Consider the following 15401-nt stretch of genomic DNA (forward strand, 5'->3'; position numbering starts at 1 on the left):
AACCCCATGACTGGCGAAAAGCGATGGCTTCCTGGGTAAAGCATGTAGTGGGGAGGAAGGCTGTAGGAATGAGGAGTAATTCTGAAATTCAGCTTTGATGAGGCTAATTTCTTGGAGTAAAACCGTAGGCATTTTTGAGGACACAGCAAGTCACAATGGATTGCTGTCAGCACTTCTACAACATGTCCTCCTGCATTGGAGGTAACTAAAACACAGTGGCCATTTTGGTGGAAAACTTGAAGTCAAAGTACCACAAAGTAGTTGCCTGCAGCACTTCAATGCCCACTGGGGGACAAGAGGATGGAAAAGCCCACTGTATTTAAAAAAATAAATATGTCTTTATAAATATAACTGCAGTATACACTTCACTGTTATGCTCTAAATCGGAGTCGTAAACACCTTTATATAAAACATTTTATTATTTAGAACAATCCACCCAAAAAATAAACAAATAATTACAACTGTTGTAGATACATTTGTAGATATAGGAAAGAGGGTGAGGGGCAAAAGGCTGGTCTATTCACTTGTATCTATGACTATCATGGCACCTGCTTCTACTAGTACAATAATGGTTCACACTTTTAAAAGGAGTATTACAGATTTAAAAACACATGGAATGCTGGTCAGCGCAATAAATTAAAACTTTCTGATACCACTTTTTCCATTTAAATAAAAAAAAAATACAATACATAAAAAGCCACTGAACTATTTCATCTCCTCATCGTCTGATGGAGATTAGTAAAGTGTTTCCTTTTTAAACTACCAAGTTCTCTTGATATCAGAGGTAATACTTCCGCTTTTACAAGACAATAAGAATCAAAACGAAAAGTGACAACTCTTTTAGAGAAATGTAACGTTTCCACAATACAAGTACGCATAACTTTTGATACTCAGCTTTGAGAAAAGGTTGTGGGTAGTATGAGTTAGCATGCTCCCAGCCAAGTCAGGAGTTAAGGCGTGCTAAAGCATTATACCCTTTCTAAATGAATCTGTTCTGGACAAAGCTCCTCTGGACAGGCTGCTGCTCCTAATAAGTGGATCAGATAATGTATCCCCTGAAATAGGGCACTTTACTGTTATTCCACAAGCATTTGATGCCTACTGATGCATAGCTGTTGTATGAGGTCTCCCTGTGCAGGGCAAGAAAACACTGTTCTGTTCATCCCTTTTGTTGCCATAGTGCTTGAATCACAAACAATAAATCTTTTTGGCATTATAAATGGTAAAAAGGGTTTGAAATTTTGTAGGAACGTTCTTAGCCTCCCTCTTGTTCGAATGCATTGAATTATATAAATGGTTGGTGTGTTTTAGTTTCAGTAATGCATTTTCTTTTGGCCTCTTCCAACACATTCTTGGTTTCTTCAACTCCAAGTGGAAGTCCGTTTAAGAGTATATAGTGATGACTTCCGTACCACCGCCTCTTACTAAAAGTACACGCTCCAAGCCTTCAGTCAAGACTTCAAGAAACTCCATATCTACAGAATGCATTAAGGACTAAATAAAAACATTACAATATGTAGAGCAGAAACATCACATGTATATATTTGTCCAAAGTGGCTGACTGAAGAACTCTCATCACAAATTAAAGCATTTTGGGACAATAAAAGGATACATCTAATGGTTTTAGGGGCTACACAAACAGCTCTTCATTCAGACACACTAAAGACAAAGGGCTACCAAAATACATCGCTTGTTGATCCTTCACATTTAATGAAATAAAAATGAATACAGATCCCAATCCTAAACGGACGACAAAGGGTCTTTTTGGTTCTTTCCATATAACTTAGAAATATACAGCACATATTGAAAACAACAGATCTGGTAGGCCTGGAAACAGACCAGACTCTTGATCAGGTGGAGTCCAGTCTGTTTTTTTTTTTATTGTAGCAGAGCATCCCAGAGGGAGTCTGGGAAAGTCCTGTTTGGAGTTTATAGGTCTCCCAGGTTCCTATACATTTAGGAATTGCTGATCCGGGCTCCAGTGCTGAGTTTACTCCTCTCTCCACTGGCAATTTAAGCTCACCTGGAACCTGTACTCAGAGCTCTCTGCCTGGGGATCAGACAAGTCCTGTCTGAGAGAGCTGTAAGGAATGGTGGAAAACATGCAAACAGTTTCTGTGGAGGCTGACAAGCGGTAGGCCTGCTCAGCCTGTTAGTTAGGAGCTATATCTTTTGTTTGTGAAGTTAGTGCCGGGATACGGCTAGGTTTTATTTTTGTTGGTTTTCTTGTGACCACTGTACAGCACCTGTGAATGCTCTTGTAAATAATAATAAACACTGCACTGTTTGCCACTACTCCCTTGGATTTGCTATCTGTGCCCAAGAGACTGCTTATTCCCAGGGGGCTTATGTACCAGCTACCGATCGCCTGCTCACACTATTCTTATCTTTTTTTTGATGGTAGGCATATTATGTATTGCACAGGGTCCTCTTAAAATAACTTTAGGTGGCGACGCTGACATGACGTCTCTCTGCATCATTGTATGAGATTCCAAGGTGCCATAATGACGCCTCCTGAGGGGAGAGGTCCATGATGTCCTACACTCAGGGGAGAGGTCCATGATGTCCTGTGGTGGAAACTTATCACTGCAGGGAACAACACTAGGGACTAGGTAAATATTGCAACCAAAGTTGATTTTTTTTTTGTTTGTTTTAAACCCGTTAGGAAACGGTTTAAAAAATCTGCCCACAGTTGGCCTTTAAAAATGAAGTACATGGTTAACTTGTGAGAGCTATTGATGATAGATATTTTTCACCGAAACTTTGGTTTAGAGCAGTGGTTCTCAACCTGTGTAACCTCAGGACCCACATTTGTCCTCGGTCATTAAGTTGCGACCCAAGTCACAGCATTGCATTACCGCATGTTCAGGTGCGGGCAATTGAACTGTGGGCAGGAGGTACGTTTGGGGTGCCATTCAAATGAATGACAATGCACCGCACCTCCGACACCAGAGTGCGTGGTAGGTGCGACTGCATGGTACAGTGCATTAATCACACAGGACTGTTCGATTAACGCAATGTACTAGTGTGAACGGGCCCTCAAAAACACTGACAGATACACAAAACCACAGACACAATCTCACACACACACTCTAAAAAAAATATTTATTTATTTTTAAAGATCCATCCAGACTCCCTACCTTACGAGAACTGGAGTGAATCCTCAGGCTGGGGTGCTGTGCTGTGATGGAGCTCCATCCATTTGTGCATTGCTTGTACAACCCCCTTGCGTGCCCTGTAGAGATGATGGGAGCCAGAGTGTGACGTCACCCCGGTCCAGGCACCTCTACAGGACATGCGAGGAAGCTGTAAGCAATGCATGTATGGATGGAGCTCCCAGTACCATAGCTGCAGCCCACCCCACCTTAAGCTGATATTCTGCAACGAGCAGCATATGAATGTCTACTTGGCTTGAGAACAGAGTGCTGCGCTAGCGGGAGGCTGAGAAGCCTCTCACCTAGAAAAGTGGAAGGCACGCCGCAACCCACTGAACACGGGGTTGTGACCCACAAGTTGACAACCAAGGGTTTAAAACATAGTACAGTTTATAAGATGTAAAGGGGAATTATACCACAAGCAAGTTTGTATTTATTAAATTTACAAGCATGTAGGGGCTGATGTATAAAGGTTTTGCCCAGCATATAGGTGGGCAAATGCCATTCCTTTGCATTAGAGCTGTTAGATAGTGCTGAGGAGCATGGAGCTCCTTAATCTCCTTCTAGGGGCTGTGATGCCTTGCGAGCAGTGTTCATCCAGCTATACTCTGGGCAAAACCTTTGTATATCAGCCCCCTGAATTACTGGTGTTCATCAATTGTCTGGGTAAAAAGGATACAGTTTTCATCACCCTGCGTGTTACGTGGAGGGCCAGGCATATTCAATAGTACCAGTTTAGCCTCGTGAGATTTATTGACGATAACCTCATTCAGTTTTACTGCTGTGTGCATACGCCGTACATTAGACTGATCCCTAAGGAACAAATAAAAAAAAAAAAAAAATCAATAAAAAGGAAAAAAAATAAGCTACTGTTGATAGTAACAGAAGGCTATTTTGTAAACATTAGTATGCAGAGACTCACGGACGCATGCTGAGCAATTCCTGAAAGCTGGGCATTGCATTGCTTTTGCCTACACGCATGGCTTGATGTTTATCCTTGGTCCACGTCATGTGCACTCTTGCTGGAGCAGCATCAGTATCCTCATCGTCATCAGAGCCTACGCTAGTCAGCCGCAGCATGGAATTCCTGTCTTTCACTAGCTGAGCCTGAGCAGAGGAAAGAGCAGGGAAGTGTAGAATTCCCTTCCAACACACAAACTTAAGTGCTCTCCTTATGCTTTGTCAGCTTTAGTAAAATCACTATGGCAAAATACATTCTAAAAAAAAATAAATCCACTGCTCAATTTACAGTTACAAAAAGTTAAAGAATAAAATCTGACTACAATCATATCAGAAAAAACACAAATCTCCCGTCATTAAGTTATATTAGTATATCTAAAGTAAGCTTCTAAAATAACCAAAACATTTTGGCTCATCATTCCAATAATGTAATTTATCCTAATGTTATCTTCATTTTATTTGGCTAGGCTGAGTGCTAGCCCTGAGTTGCTGAAATCTGACTGTGCAATCTGTGGATATTTTATTTCATCCTAATTTCATTATTTCCCTGAGTCATGGGAGTATCAAATTGAAGGTAGTAATGGGTCCGAGACAGTTGAAGGCAGAATGGAACCCAGGTAAGGTAAACCCCTCCCCCCCCCATTTGATGGACATTGATAAGGATTGCAATAGGTACAGAAAAATACACAAATTTGTCATGCCCTATTAGACAATAACAGCCTAAGTGCATTCTCCCTTGTTAAGTCACAGATAGGGGCACAGCTTTGACCAAATGCGCCATCCCCCTGGTTTACTGCAAGAGCCTAAAGGTTATAGCTGTGCACCTTGGACATCCACATGGCCCTAGGTTCCTGCCTAAGTTGCCTTATGAACAATCTAATAATGGATAAAACACTTACCTCCCGTTCCCTGTCTGTCTTTGAAAGGCGCATTTGCCTCAACATCTGTGATCTTTGTTCCATCATAAGTGTGCGCTCATAGGTATAAGCAGAAATATCACTGTCATGCTGCAAAAGACAAAGGGACAGATCAGATCAAGATTTTGTTTTATATAACATTTATGTCCTTACTACAATACTAAGACTTTATTGTGTACTCATCATCATTGGTTCAGTGAAGTAGGAGGAAGGACCACAAAGGTCTTACATTAAAATACATTTTTATAATAATGTATTTAAAAAGCAAACAATGTTTCCACATGAAGGGGTTCAAAAACTCCTGTATCAGTTCACCAGGGTAGAGGTGACCAATTTACTTTTACCATATCATTATTCAAATGTATGTAAATAGCGTCCTCATGTTGATGTTATTTCAAATGTCATTTTTAAATAAACTGCTGCTTTCGTTAAAATAAAATTTGGTGATCTCGCCATGTAGGTCGTTGCTCAGGCACTTCCTGTTATAGAGGGATAATGTCCTGTCCCATCTCCTGGCTAACCTTCTGCATTGTCATCCTGTCATACAGGCTTCCAATGAAGATTACAAGTGGCCGTTTCAAAACACATTACACAGACACGGTCCACTGTTGCCATCCTCAGGAAACTCACTCTGAGACATGCCATGCAGCTATTACTGAAATTAATGTATGTGTACAGGAAGTAGATGTAACATGGCTACAGGTAGTTAGCAGCATGAGATGCAACAAAGAGTAAAAAAAAAAAAAAAAGATTTTTTTGTAAATCACAATAATTTGTGATACACAGTTATTCAACAAACTAAATGCCATTAATTTGGTGTTTACATCTACTTTAACCACTTCCCGGTCTGCCGTTTTTTTACAAGCTCTCTAGATCTGAGCGGGCGTCTTTAGACGTCCGCTCAGCCACGCCCCCTCACGCGCGGGAACGGGAAAGTCCTAAATTTAAAAACAGGCAGCGATGCCCGTCAACATACAAGCGATCCGAATTTTAAGGCTTGACATGTTTGGTGTCTATTTACCCGACGTGACCCGATCTTTTATATTTTACACAAAATATGGGTAATAAATCATAGTTTCCCAACGTAACGGGGAAAAAAAAACGTTTTATTTTTTCAAAATTTTCAATAGTTTTTCCTTAATATAGTAAAAAATAAAACCCCCAGTGTTGATTAAATACCACCAAAGTAAAGCTCTATCTGTCCCAAAAAATGGTATAAAATGCATTTCAGTACAGCGTTGCATGACGGAATAAATGTCAGTCAAAGTACTGCAGCGCTGAATACTGAAAAATAGCCTGGATGGGAAGGGGGTCTAAACACCTGGTCTTCAAGTGGTTAAAACTTTTACATTTCTGCAACACCTCTTAGGGTACCAGAAGTGCAGAGAAGTCACCAGTAATCTGGTGATTTGACTGATACCAGACCATGTGCTTATCAGCATCAGACTGGTGTCTGAAGAGAAATGGCGCCAAAAGCAAAGCATAGCTCTTGTCTTTGAGTCTATTTCTCTTGAGACACCAGTATGGTTCTGATAAGCACACGGTCTGGTATCAGTAGAACAGGGGTGGCATTTTAGCCAGCTCTCTTGCTATAGGTATATAACTGTATGTGTCAGACGTACCAGGATTGTATCTCTTGGGGGAAAGGCTTGTTATTTACTTCCAATGAAAAATGAACAAAATTTTCCTCATTTATACTTACCATTTCCACCACCTCCACTTCAGCCTGGATACGTAGATGGTATAGAAATGTGGCCAAATCTTTCTTCATCTGAATGCTGTTGTCTTCCATTTGAGCCACTGTGAAAATACGCATCTTGCACTTCCGCCACACCTAAATAGATCAAGCCATAGGCGTACACACGAGGGAGGAAGAAATTGTAGGATGAAAATAGATTGTTCATATAAAAAAGGTGCTTCTAACATATATTCCTAGAACGTATTCAATTATATACAAAAAATTTTTTAAAAATAGTAACAAAAACAAAAAAGAAGGATAGGACATTACTTAAAAGTTAAAATAGCTAGAAATGATTCCCGAAAAAAAAAAAAATCAGAGGAAACTATAGGGAGAGGAAAATGATGAAAATAAAACAGGAGCCGGAATGATGTATATATTTTTTTACCTTGTGCTGCTTCAGGAGGAATGGCAATAGCATAAGCATTCCACCATCATGTACAATCCACCATACATCTATGTTTCCCTCTGCTAGAATCTCCCGAGATCCAGGGTACAGAGATACATTCTTAGCAACGAGCAGGGCCAGGCGGGCAGCAGTGGTGACACGAACAGTAGCTGCAAGAGAAGAGCACAAGGCTAAAAGGAGCAAAGACTAGCTTTTCATGATGGAAAATGATTCAGGAAAAAGCAAAAACATTTGCAGCAGCCAATTACACATTTGCATTTTTTACAGCAACTTACTGGAGTAGAAAAGTTATCATTTAGTACTTACTGATAAATGTCTTCCACGCTCGAGAGTCGTCGCTCTGTCTCCAGCCACTGGGCCAGCCCATAATCACAGTGTTGTGCCTCATTCCTCCAAGGCCACAAGACTGGATAAGGTGGGACAGACCCTCTTTTTGCTTCTGGGCTACAACCACCTGACAGAATCCTTTCACTCGTTCTTGTTCCATCAGCTGCTTCAGTGCCTGCAGAAGATGAGAAAGTAGCTCAAAAGCATTGTCATCTGGAAGGTGCTCTATCTACTGCATCTGCTGCAGAGCAGGTTACATAAGGATTCTTTTTCCGTACACCTTGAATTTCAATCCAGCTTTTGGACTACAGACTGACTTTTAAAGCCCTGATGCCCGACCTGCACTCTAGGTGCTGCATGTGGCACTTTGGCACTCACCATGCGATAATCAGAGCCTCTGCAGACACTAGTCGGTCAAGGCATTATTGATTCACAGTAATACATGAACTGCAGTATACTATTTGTGGGTGTGCTTATTCATTATATCACTTGACTGACATACACAGATATGCACTGCAAAATAAGTAATGCAGTAATTATACCTGCTCCGCTGCCAGAGCTTCTGCATAATTCTCCAGGTAATCCCCAATCAAAACAGACCCAACAAGAGTTAGACCTTTCCCAGCCTTTAACTGAGATGCAAAGGAAAGGAGGTGTGGCTGTGAGACATGAAGATCAGAGTCCAATTTCACCAGAACAAGGAGCTGTGGCCTAGGTAATAGGAAAAAGAGACATGTATGATAAAAGAAAAATCATACATACACATTATCACCATAAATTGGGTGGCTGGTGTTACCTCCAGTTTTTAGTGTGTGGAGGTCCCTCTTCCAGTCTCAGCAAAGCAAAGCGTGCAGCACTCAGAGAAAGACCTCTGATCCCATCTCCCCATTCCTTTTCCGCTCTGTGCACATAAGGGTGGTAAGAGACAAACAACATAAGCTAAAATTAATGGATGTACAGTGGAAATGTAACACAGGCAAATACTGTATATCAGCCTAATAGAATGCATATCAATAAATGTGCTCACCCATGATATTCTATGTACTTATAGATCATTCCAGCAATCACCATAGAAATGAGAGCATAATACCAAGATGATACAAACATTAAGGCTAAGCAAAGAGCCATCCCTAAGAAAGATAAGGTCCTGTAATAGAAACAAACAAGGAAGCATTTAACAAAAAAATGATTTTAAAATGGAACTAAATTCACTTCTTAGGTAAAGATAATTACATTCTACATAAAAACCACCTGTAGAAATAAATTGTTACCATAATTAAACATATGCATGTGAAACACACACATTTTTACTTTGTCAGCCACTTGGTGCTGTTTTCAGCGGCGAGTCCAGGTTGTTTCGGCATCAATTCTAGCAAAGGAAACCCTGATATTTTTGTCTAGGAGAATTAAGTATGGACTTCAAGGGGTTAGCAGTGTCAGGTTAGGGGTTAGGTATGGTAAGGACAGATGTGCTACAGTGGCTTAGTGGTTAGCACTTATGCCTTATAGTACTGGGGTCCTCCGTTCGAATCTTTGCCAGGACACTATCTACATGAACTTTGTATGTTTTCCCTGTGTTCCCTCCAGGTACTCCGCTTCCCTTCCACATTCCAAAGAACTGCTGGTATGTTAATTGGCGACTGTCTAAACTGGCTCTAATATGCATGTACGAAATGGCTGTGCACACCTGTTATCACATCCTGCATGCCAGTCCCAATCCCTTATAAATGGGGGGCTGAGGAAAGACTTGGTGACCTACCTTGAAAAATAACCACCAAGAATAATTCTGTGGAAAAAAGCCCAAAGTGCATCAAACATGGTGTCCAGAGAACTGGCCCACAGAAGAATCTCCAAGAGTCAGATTCAACTGTATGGATATCACACGCACACATGGGTATGGTCAGGGAATAAAGTGACGTTTTTGTGAGTTCATTGTCAGGGTGACTTTTGGAGTTAAGGTAAATTGTTAAGCCTAAGGGTTATTTGTTAAAGTGTATATAAAAGGCATTTTTTTGTTTTGTTTTAGATAGAATGGGGAATCTTCATGTTTTTATTGCGGTCCGTGTCCCTTGTAATGACATTCACCTCTCTAACTGTCCTGGTGACCATTGTCACAGAAATATAAAAATGGGAACAAATCCAAAATGTTATAGCCGTCACCAGAAAAAGAGGTGATAGGAAGTCTTCCATTGGGGACACTTGTCTATTGACAACTGTATAGAAGGGAATTCCATCACTTTGGGGAGATTTCTTCTCACTTTTTGTTGCATCTTTGGGACAGGAAGTGAAAGGAAATCTCCCTAGGACACAGAGGGCAACAACGCTCTACATGGTTTTTATTACTTCTCTACTATATTAAAAAAGAGCTTGGGCTGTTCATACACTTCAAGGCTGGGTTAATTATTGGGTGGAGGTTAAAGTGGAATTTGAGCGTTAGAAAAAATAAAAAACAAATGCTAGCAGAACGCAGGAGAAACTCTGCATGGCTCTTCTGCAAAAATGATTTCCACCTTTATGCATCGAGCAAAATAAAAATGTAAAAACTGTTTTAAAAAATTGAACAACTTTAAAAATCTGAATCAAAGAGAAAGACTAAATGATATGCTGGTAGAACTTACCAGTGATAATACTGGAAACGAGGCCGCCAGTTGGGAGAATGGAGAAGAGTCTGTAACCCACAAGCCAAGTTCACAAAAAGGTAGCACATCAGGAAAAACCTATGATGGTGAAAAGGAGGAGATTGAGACATGGATAGGGCTTAGACAAAATAGGCTTCAGCATCTGTAAACTATACTGTATTTTGTAATTAACACGTTAGGCTCAATTCACAAAACTTTTATTTAAGGCTAAGGCGCTCTAATTTTGACACGTCGCAGTCATTTTCAAATCTCAATAGACTCAATGGCTGAAAATAGCTTACTTTAAAAAAAAAAAGTATACTTATCCTAGGGTGTTAGCTTTGTGAATGCAGCCTAATGTATGGAGTTTGTTAAAGAAAAGAAATATGGATAAAGATGCATCAAAATTAAAAGTGCTGTACAGAAAAAATTGATCAACTATTGCTAAGTGCTATAATGTGTGCAAACCGTAACAATTATCTTCTCTTATTTCTGTAGTCCTATCACTAAGATGACAATACTGCTCCTTCATGGATAAAGTACAGTGAGTGACCATTGTCATCCTAAGACAGTGTGCTGCTGGCAGAATCACCAGGTGAAAATAAAGGAAAAATGCAGCCACCACATCCAAGGACTGGTGAGCTGCAATACATTTTTTTTGTTCTGGGGTTTAAATTACTAAATATTCAGCTGTACAACCTATTTTTCCAGACTTCACTGGTGCACTGGAGTTTACAGTAACTACTGCTTTCATTTGGTGTATTCATTTCAAGACACTGTCTGTAGTAAGTTGTCACTGTACCAGGGGTTAGGGTTTTTTTTTTTTTTAGAACAATACATTTGAGTCTATTGCAGATAAATGACTAATAGAAAGCCCCATCAATTCAATTGTATGTGGAGGAGCTGAAGAGTTATCTTTATACTATTTTCAGCCACATCTTATCATATGTGCTGCTGGAACAGAACTGAATAACAAAGCAATTAAAATATGACCTTCTGTTTTTTAAATGGTCTCCTATTAAGACTATGCTGACACTTGTTCAGAAATAAAAATACATTTAGCCTTCAGTAAAACATTTAGAGCAGAGCTAGTTGAATAAAAATGTAGAGTAGCATCTTGCCATTCTTTTCAATATGACAGACTATGAGACATTGGTGAGCACAGATGAGAACAAATGTGGCACTGACGTCCCCCAAGACCCACGAAAAGGTCAGTGTAATATGACTGAACAAATGAGTCACATCTGGGAACCTAGACTACCCAGTAGATGTGAAGTCATACAGACAGAATGGATGTAAGAATGCATTACAGTGATTGCACAGAACACAGGCACTAGTAAAAAGAATGGCATACCCCAAAATCCAACAGATATACTAGGAAGAACAAATAGGGGAACTGTATGTAAATTACTCATACTTAAGTGTATGTCCACAATAAAAACAACTTTAAGCTTTATAATTTTGTGAAATAATCTGGAAGTAAAACCAGTAGATGATGTGGAAAGTCAATGTATGTTTAAGTGACCAGCTAAGAAAAATTAACATATCAGCAATCAACAATCTCAAAAATGTCATCAGTGTGTGAAATATTTTGGATATTTCATGCACTTCATAAAAACACATAAATGAATAATATTAAATATAAAGATTCAGACAGTAAATGCTCAACAGTACTTTTTACTTTTGAACTCTGTAAACACACATTATATAAAATGTACTTGTATAGTTAACTCTATTACTAATAATAACATCTCACCAGTCGTGATATTCTACTTTTATTTTGGTTACCCGGTAACACACCTTCCAAAATGTAAATTATTTGTTAAAAAATAAAAAAGTTGATAAGCCAAATTTAATGAGCAGATCTATCTACTGGTGTACTACTGTATTGTGAAAGTCAGCAGATTTAAATTCCCTGGAAAACTACACATAAAACACTTAGAAAGGGTAATGTTAACTCCTTTGAATTGTGCAGTTTTATATCCAAATGGAAGTTGTTTGGACTTAATATCATATGTGATTTACTCAATTTGAAGGTAACTAAATAACATACATGGACAGGATTGGTGCTACCAAATCCAAAGAAGCAATGAGAATCCCCAGCTCCGCAATCCCAGCTGTAAGCAACAATGCCCATGTAGGTTCCCCGTTACTCTTTCCATGACCAAACACCTGTTTGTGTAAGAGAGGAAAACAAAAAAGAATAAAAAAGGACAAAGGTTATTATATTCATTTTTGAAACTTTTGCAAGCAAATCTTTTTTTTTTTTTTAGCTGAATTATCTAGATACAGTAATAAAAAGACATCAACATGTTTCAACTCATTGAGTTATGTTACCCTCAGGAAAGGGATGATCCCATCCTTGGCAATGGCCTGAAGCAGACGTGGGGCACCAGTCAGACTCTGCAGTCCAGCTCCACAGGTAGAAAAGAAAGATCCAATCACTATGACCCATGGAGAAGGCCAAGAGAGGGCACCTACTACAAGGGTTCCCTTTACTGCATCTCCAAACCTGCAAGAAACAAGTCCTGGATGTCATACTGAACACATCTACACAAGCCACCAATCCGTTCTGCTGCCACAGGAAAAGACCAGTAAAGCTCTACTTCATGCCTTCATAATTTCTTGCTTTGACTACTGCAAAATCTTCCTGTCTCCTAATAACAAGGTTAATCTCTCTACAACGTTATCATGAATGCTGCTGCAAGTTTATCTGTAGCTTCTACCATGTCTGTGTCAATGGCTTCCAATTAATCTAAGAATACAATTGAAGTTATGATGTAAAAACATAAAAACATTTCACAACCTTTAAAAACATTTCACAATTTATACCCAACCTTTAAATATTCTCTTATCTGCACCAATAAATTACTAATGTTCTCCTCATTTATAACCTCCTACCATGCATAGTCACAAGATTATTTAAAGGAGCCCTTAAAAAGGAGCCCAATATTTCTCCCCAATTTTTTTTGACTGACCCTCTACCTGCCTGGCCTCACACAGTCTTTCCAGCAAAAACTAAAGCTGGCCATACACCTATAGATTTATCTGCAGATTCTCTATGAGCAGATGGAAAAAGTGCAACAGAATCCTCCATCTACGCTAAACTGTGTGGATGGAGGAATCTCCCACTGGGCCAAGCTTCAGTATCTTGTTAGTCGGCCCCCTGGCTCTCAAAATACCTGAGCAATCTGATTGGATGCAGCATTGCTCAGGTGTTTTGAGAGTCAGCAGGGCCGACTAGCAAGATACTGAAGCTAGGCCCAGTGGGAGATTCCTCCATCCACACAGTTTAGTGTATATGGGAGGAATCTGTTGCACCTTTTCCATCTGACCATAGAAAATCTTCAGATAATCTATAGGTGTATGGTCAGCTTAACATTTGTGTCCAGCTCCTACTGCACATGTGAGGTGCAGTCCAATCATTCCTATGGCTAGTCCATATTAATAGCAGCGCCCCACCATTCCCCAGGACTACCACAGGAATAAAAAGGATTAGTGGAGTGCATGCAAAGTACAAGCTGGACACAGGAGTTTGTGCTGCAAAAGGCTGTGCAGTGGCGGGTAGGGGGAACACAGTAAAGATTTCAGGAGAGGGGATGAAAGAAAGACTCGGTGGGGTGGGGGACAGCTTTAAAAGACAACTTTGCTGTTCTTTAAAAAATTTACATTCGGAGAGAGATTTCTCAATGATCATAATACTTACTTGTCTCTGAGAACCACTCCATCAATGCATGCTCCAAACAAGAGAACATTACTGAGATCTAAAGCCCACAGAATCAAGGAAAATAACCAAAAGCAAAAATGGTTTATGTACTATATACAGCTCTAAACAATGGGAATTAATCTATAGTCAATAAAAAATCAATCATATGTTACAAGTTTGAAAATTTTCTGTAGACCTATATGGTAAAATAAGGGATAATCCATTCCAACACCTACATACAAGTTCAACATTGTGTATGCAAATTTGTTTTTTGCCAATATGTTTGAGATTTTACACAGCCACTCGTGTGTTTTAAACAATTCAGCCACACTGAACAGACAAGAGACAATCATGTTTTCCAGTTCAGATCTGCAGCTTCCCATGGCACCTCGGTCTCATGCCTCTTTATTGGATAATAAATCAGTATTCTCACTCTGGTAATTCATATCCAACGAGGAGACAATGGAAGCTGTAAAGCTGAACCAGGAAATTGTGAAGTCATCTTTCTGGTTTTGCAGTGTGGTAGAGTTTTGTGATCACCAGCCTGGCTGAGAATTATTCATTTTTGACAGGTAAACCAATTAGCTCACACAGAATTTCAACTGTGTATTCACCTGCATGACAGGCGTTCTGTTTTATTATTTAATACATTGACGTTTGCCTGGTTCTAAAGCGCTATCATCTATGTTTACAGAAACAAGGAAATGTCAAGTGGAGGTCAATTATTTTAACCCCTTCATGACTGAGGCCTTTTTTTCATTTTTTGCACCCATGTTATATTCCACATTTTAGGCCTGAAAATGACTTAAAACCCCCAAACATTATATATTTTCTGAATGCCAAGACCCTATAGAATAAAATGGTGGTAGTTGCAAATTTTTACATTGTGCAATATTAGCGCAACTCCTTATTAAACCCCAACATTTAGTGAAAAATTTAATTAAATGCCCCAAAACACAACAAAATACCCATTTTTTTAAATGAAATATAAAAGATGAGGTTACAACGAGTAAAACGATACCCAACATGCCCAGGTTACAAATTGCGTGCGTCCGTGAAACGGCGTAAAGCTGCAGTACCCCAAAAAGTCCATAGAAGACGCTTTAAAAGCCCCCACTGGTCATCAATTTAGAGACACCCCAAAATACTGGCCCTAGAATTATTGCTCTCACTCCGGTGTGCGCGGCGATACCCAACATTTGTAGCGCGTTCGTCGTTTTCATGCATAGGCACACCCGAAGTGTGTTTATGTGGCGACGCGCGTGCTCGCGGGGGCCTTTGACATTTTTTTTATTATTAATAGATTTATTTTATTTTTAAAAACTTTTTTTTTTTTTTACTTTACTTTGACTGCTATCACATAGGGGGGCTTACAAGCTCCCCCCCCCCATGTGATAGCAGATGGTGGTGACAGGTACTCTTTAAGGTGATGCTGGGGGTCCAAAAGACCCCCAGTGTCACCTTTACACTGGAAATAAGCTATTGAAGTGCAGATCACACTTCAATAGCTTATAGCTGGGCTGCAGGAGCCCAGAACTGACAGCCCAGGGACCGGAAGTGATGCAATCTGC

The 15401-nt window shown here is 39.7% G+C and overlaps 1 protein-coding gene across 4 annotated transcripts in view; it reads right to left on the reverse strand.

Annotated features, from left to right (window-relative positions):
• Positions 1–451: 451 nt before the first annotated feature.
• SLC12A6 (solute carrier family 12 member 6) overlaps positions 452–15401 on the reverse strand; it is a 62226-nt gene continuing 47276 nt past the window's right edge. For all 4 annotated transcript variants that reach the window (XM_018558815.1, XM_018558822.1, XM_018558830.1 and 1 more), the window contains 14 exons: positions 13831–13888; positions 12462–12636; positions 12178–12296; positions 10125–10223; positions 8534–8653; positions 8303–8407; positions 8049–8217; positions 7486–7681; positions 7159–7328; positions 6735–6866; positions 5015–5122; positions 4078–4262; positions 3835–3968; positions 452–1475 (listed from right to left, as the gene is read on the reverse strand). In XM_018558815.1, coding sequence (XP_018414317.1) covers positions 1384–1475; positions 3835–3968; positions 4078–4262; positions 5015–5122; positions 6735–6866; positions 7159–7328; positions 7486–7681; positions 8049–8217; positions 8303–8407; positions 8534–8653; positions 10125–10223; positions 12178–12296; positions 12462–12636; positions 13831–13888 — 1862 coding nt within the window. In that variant the 3' untranslated portion in view covers positions 452–1383. The remainder of the gene's footprint in view (positions 1476–3834; positions 3969–4077; positions 4263–5014; positions 5123–6734; positions 6867–7158; positions 7329–7485; positions 7682–8048; positions 8218–8302; positions 8408–8533; positions 8654–10124; positions 10224–12177; positions 12297–12461; positions 12637–13830; positions 13889–15401) is intronic.

The sequence above is a fragment of the Nanorana parkeri genome, unplaced genomic scaffold (genome assembly GCF_000935625.1).
Source record: "Nanorana parkeri isolate BGI_ZX_2015 unplaced genomic scaffold, ASM93562v1 scaffold15, whole genome shotgun sequence".
NCBI classification, from domain to species: domain Eukaryota; kingdom Metazoa; phylum Chordata; class Amphibia; order Anura; family Dicroglossidae; genus Nanorana; species Nanorana parkeri.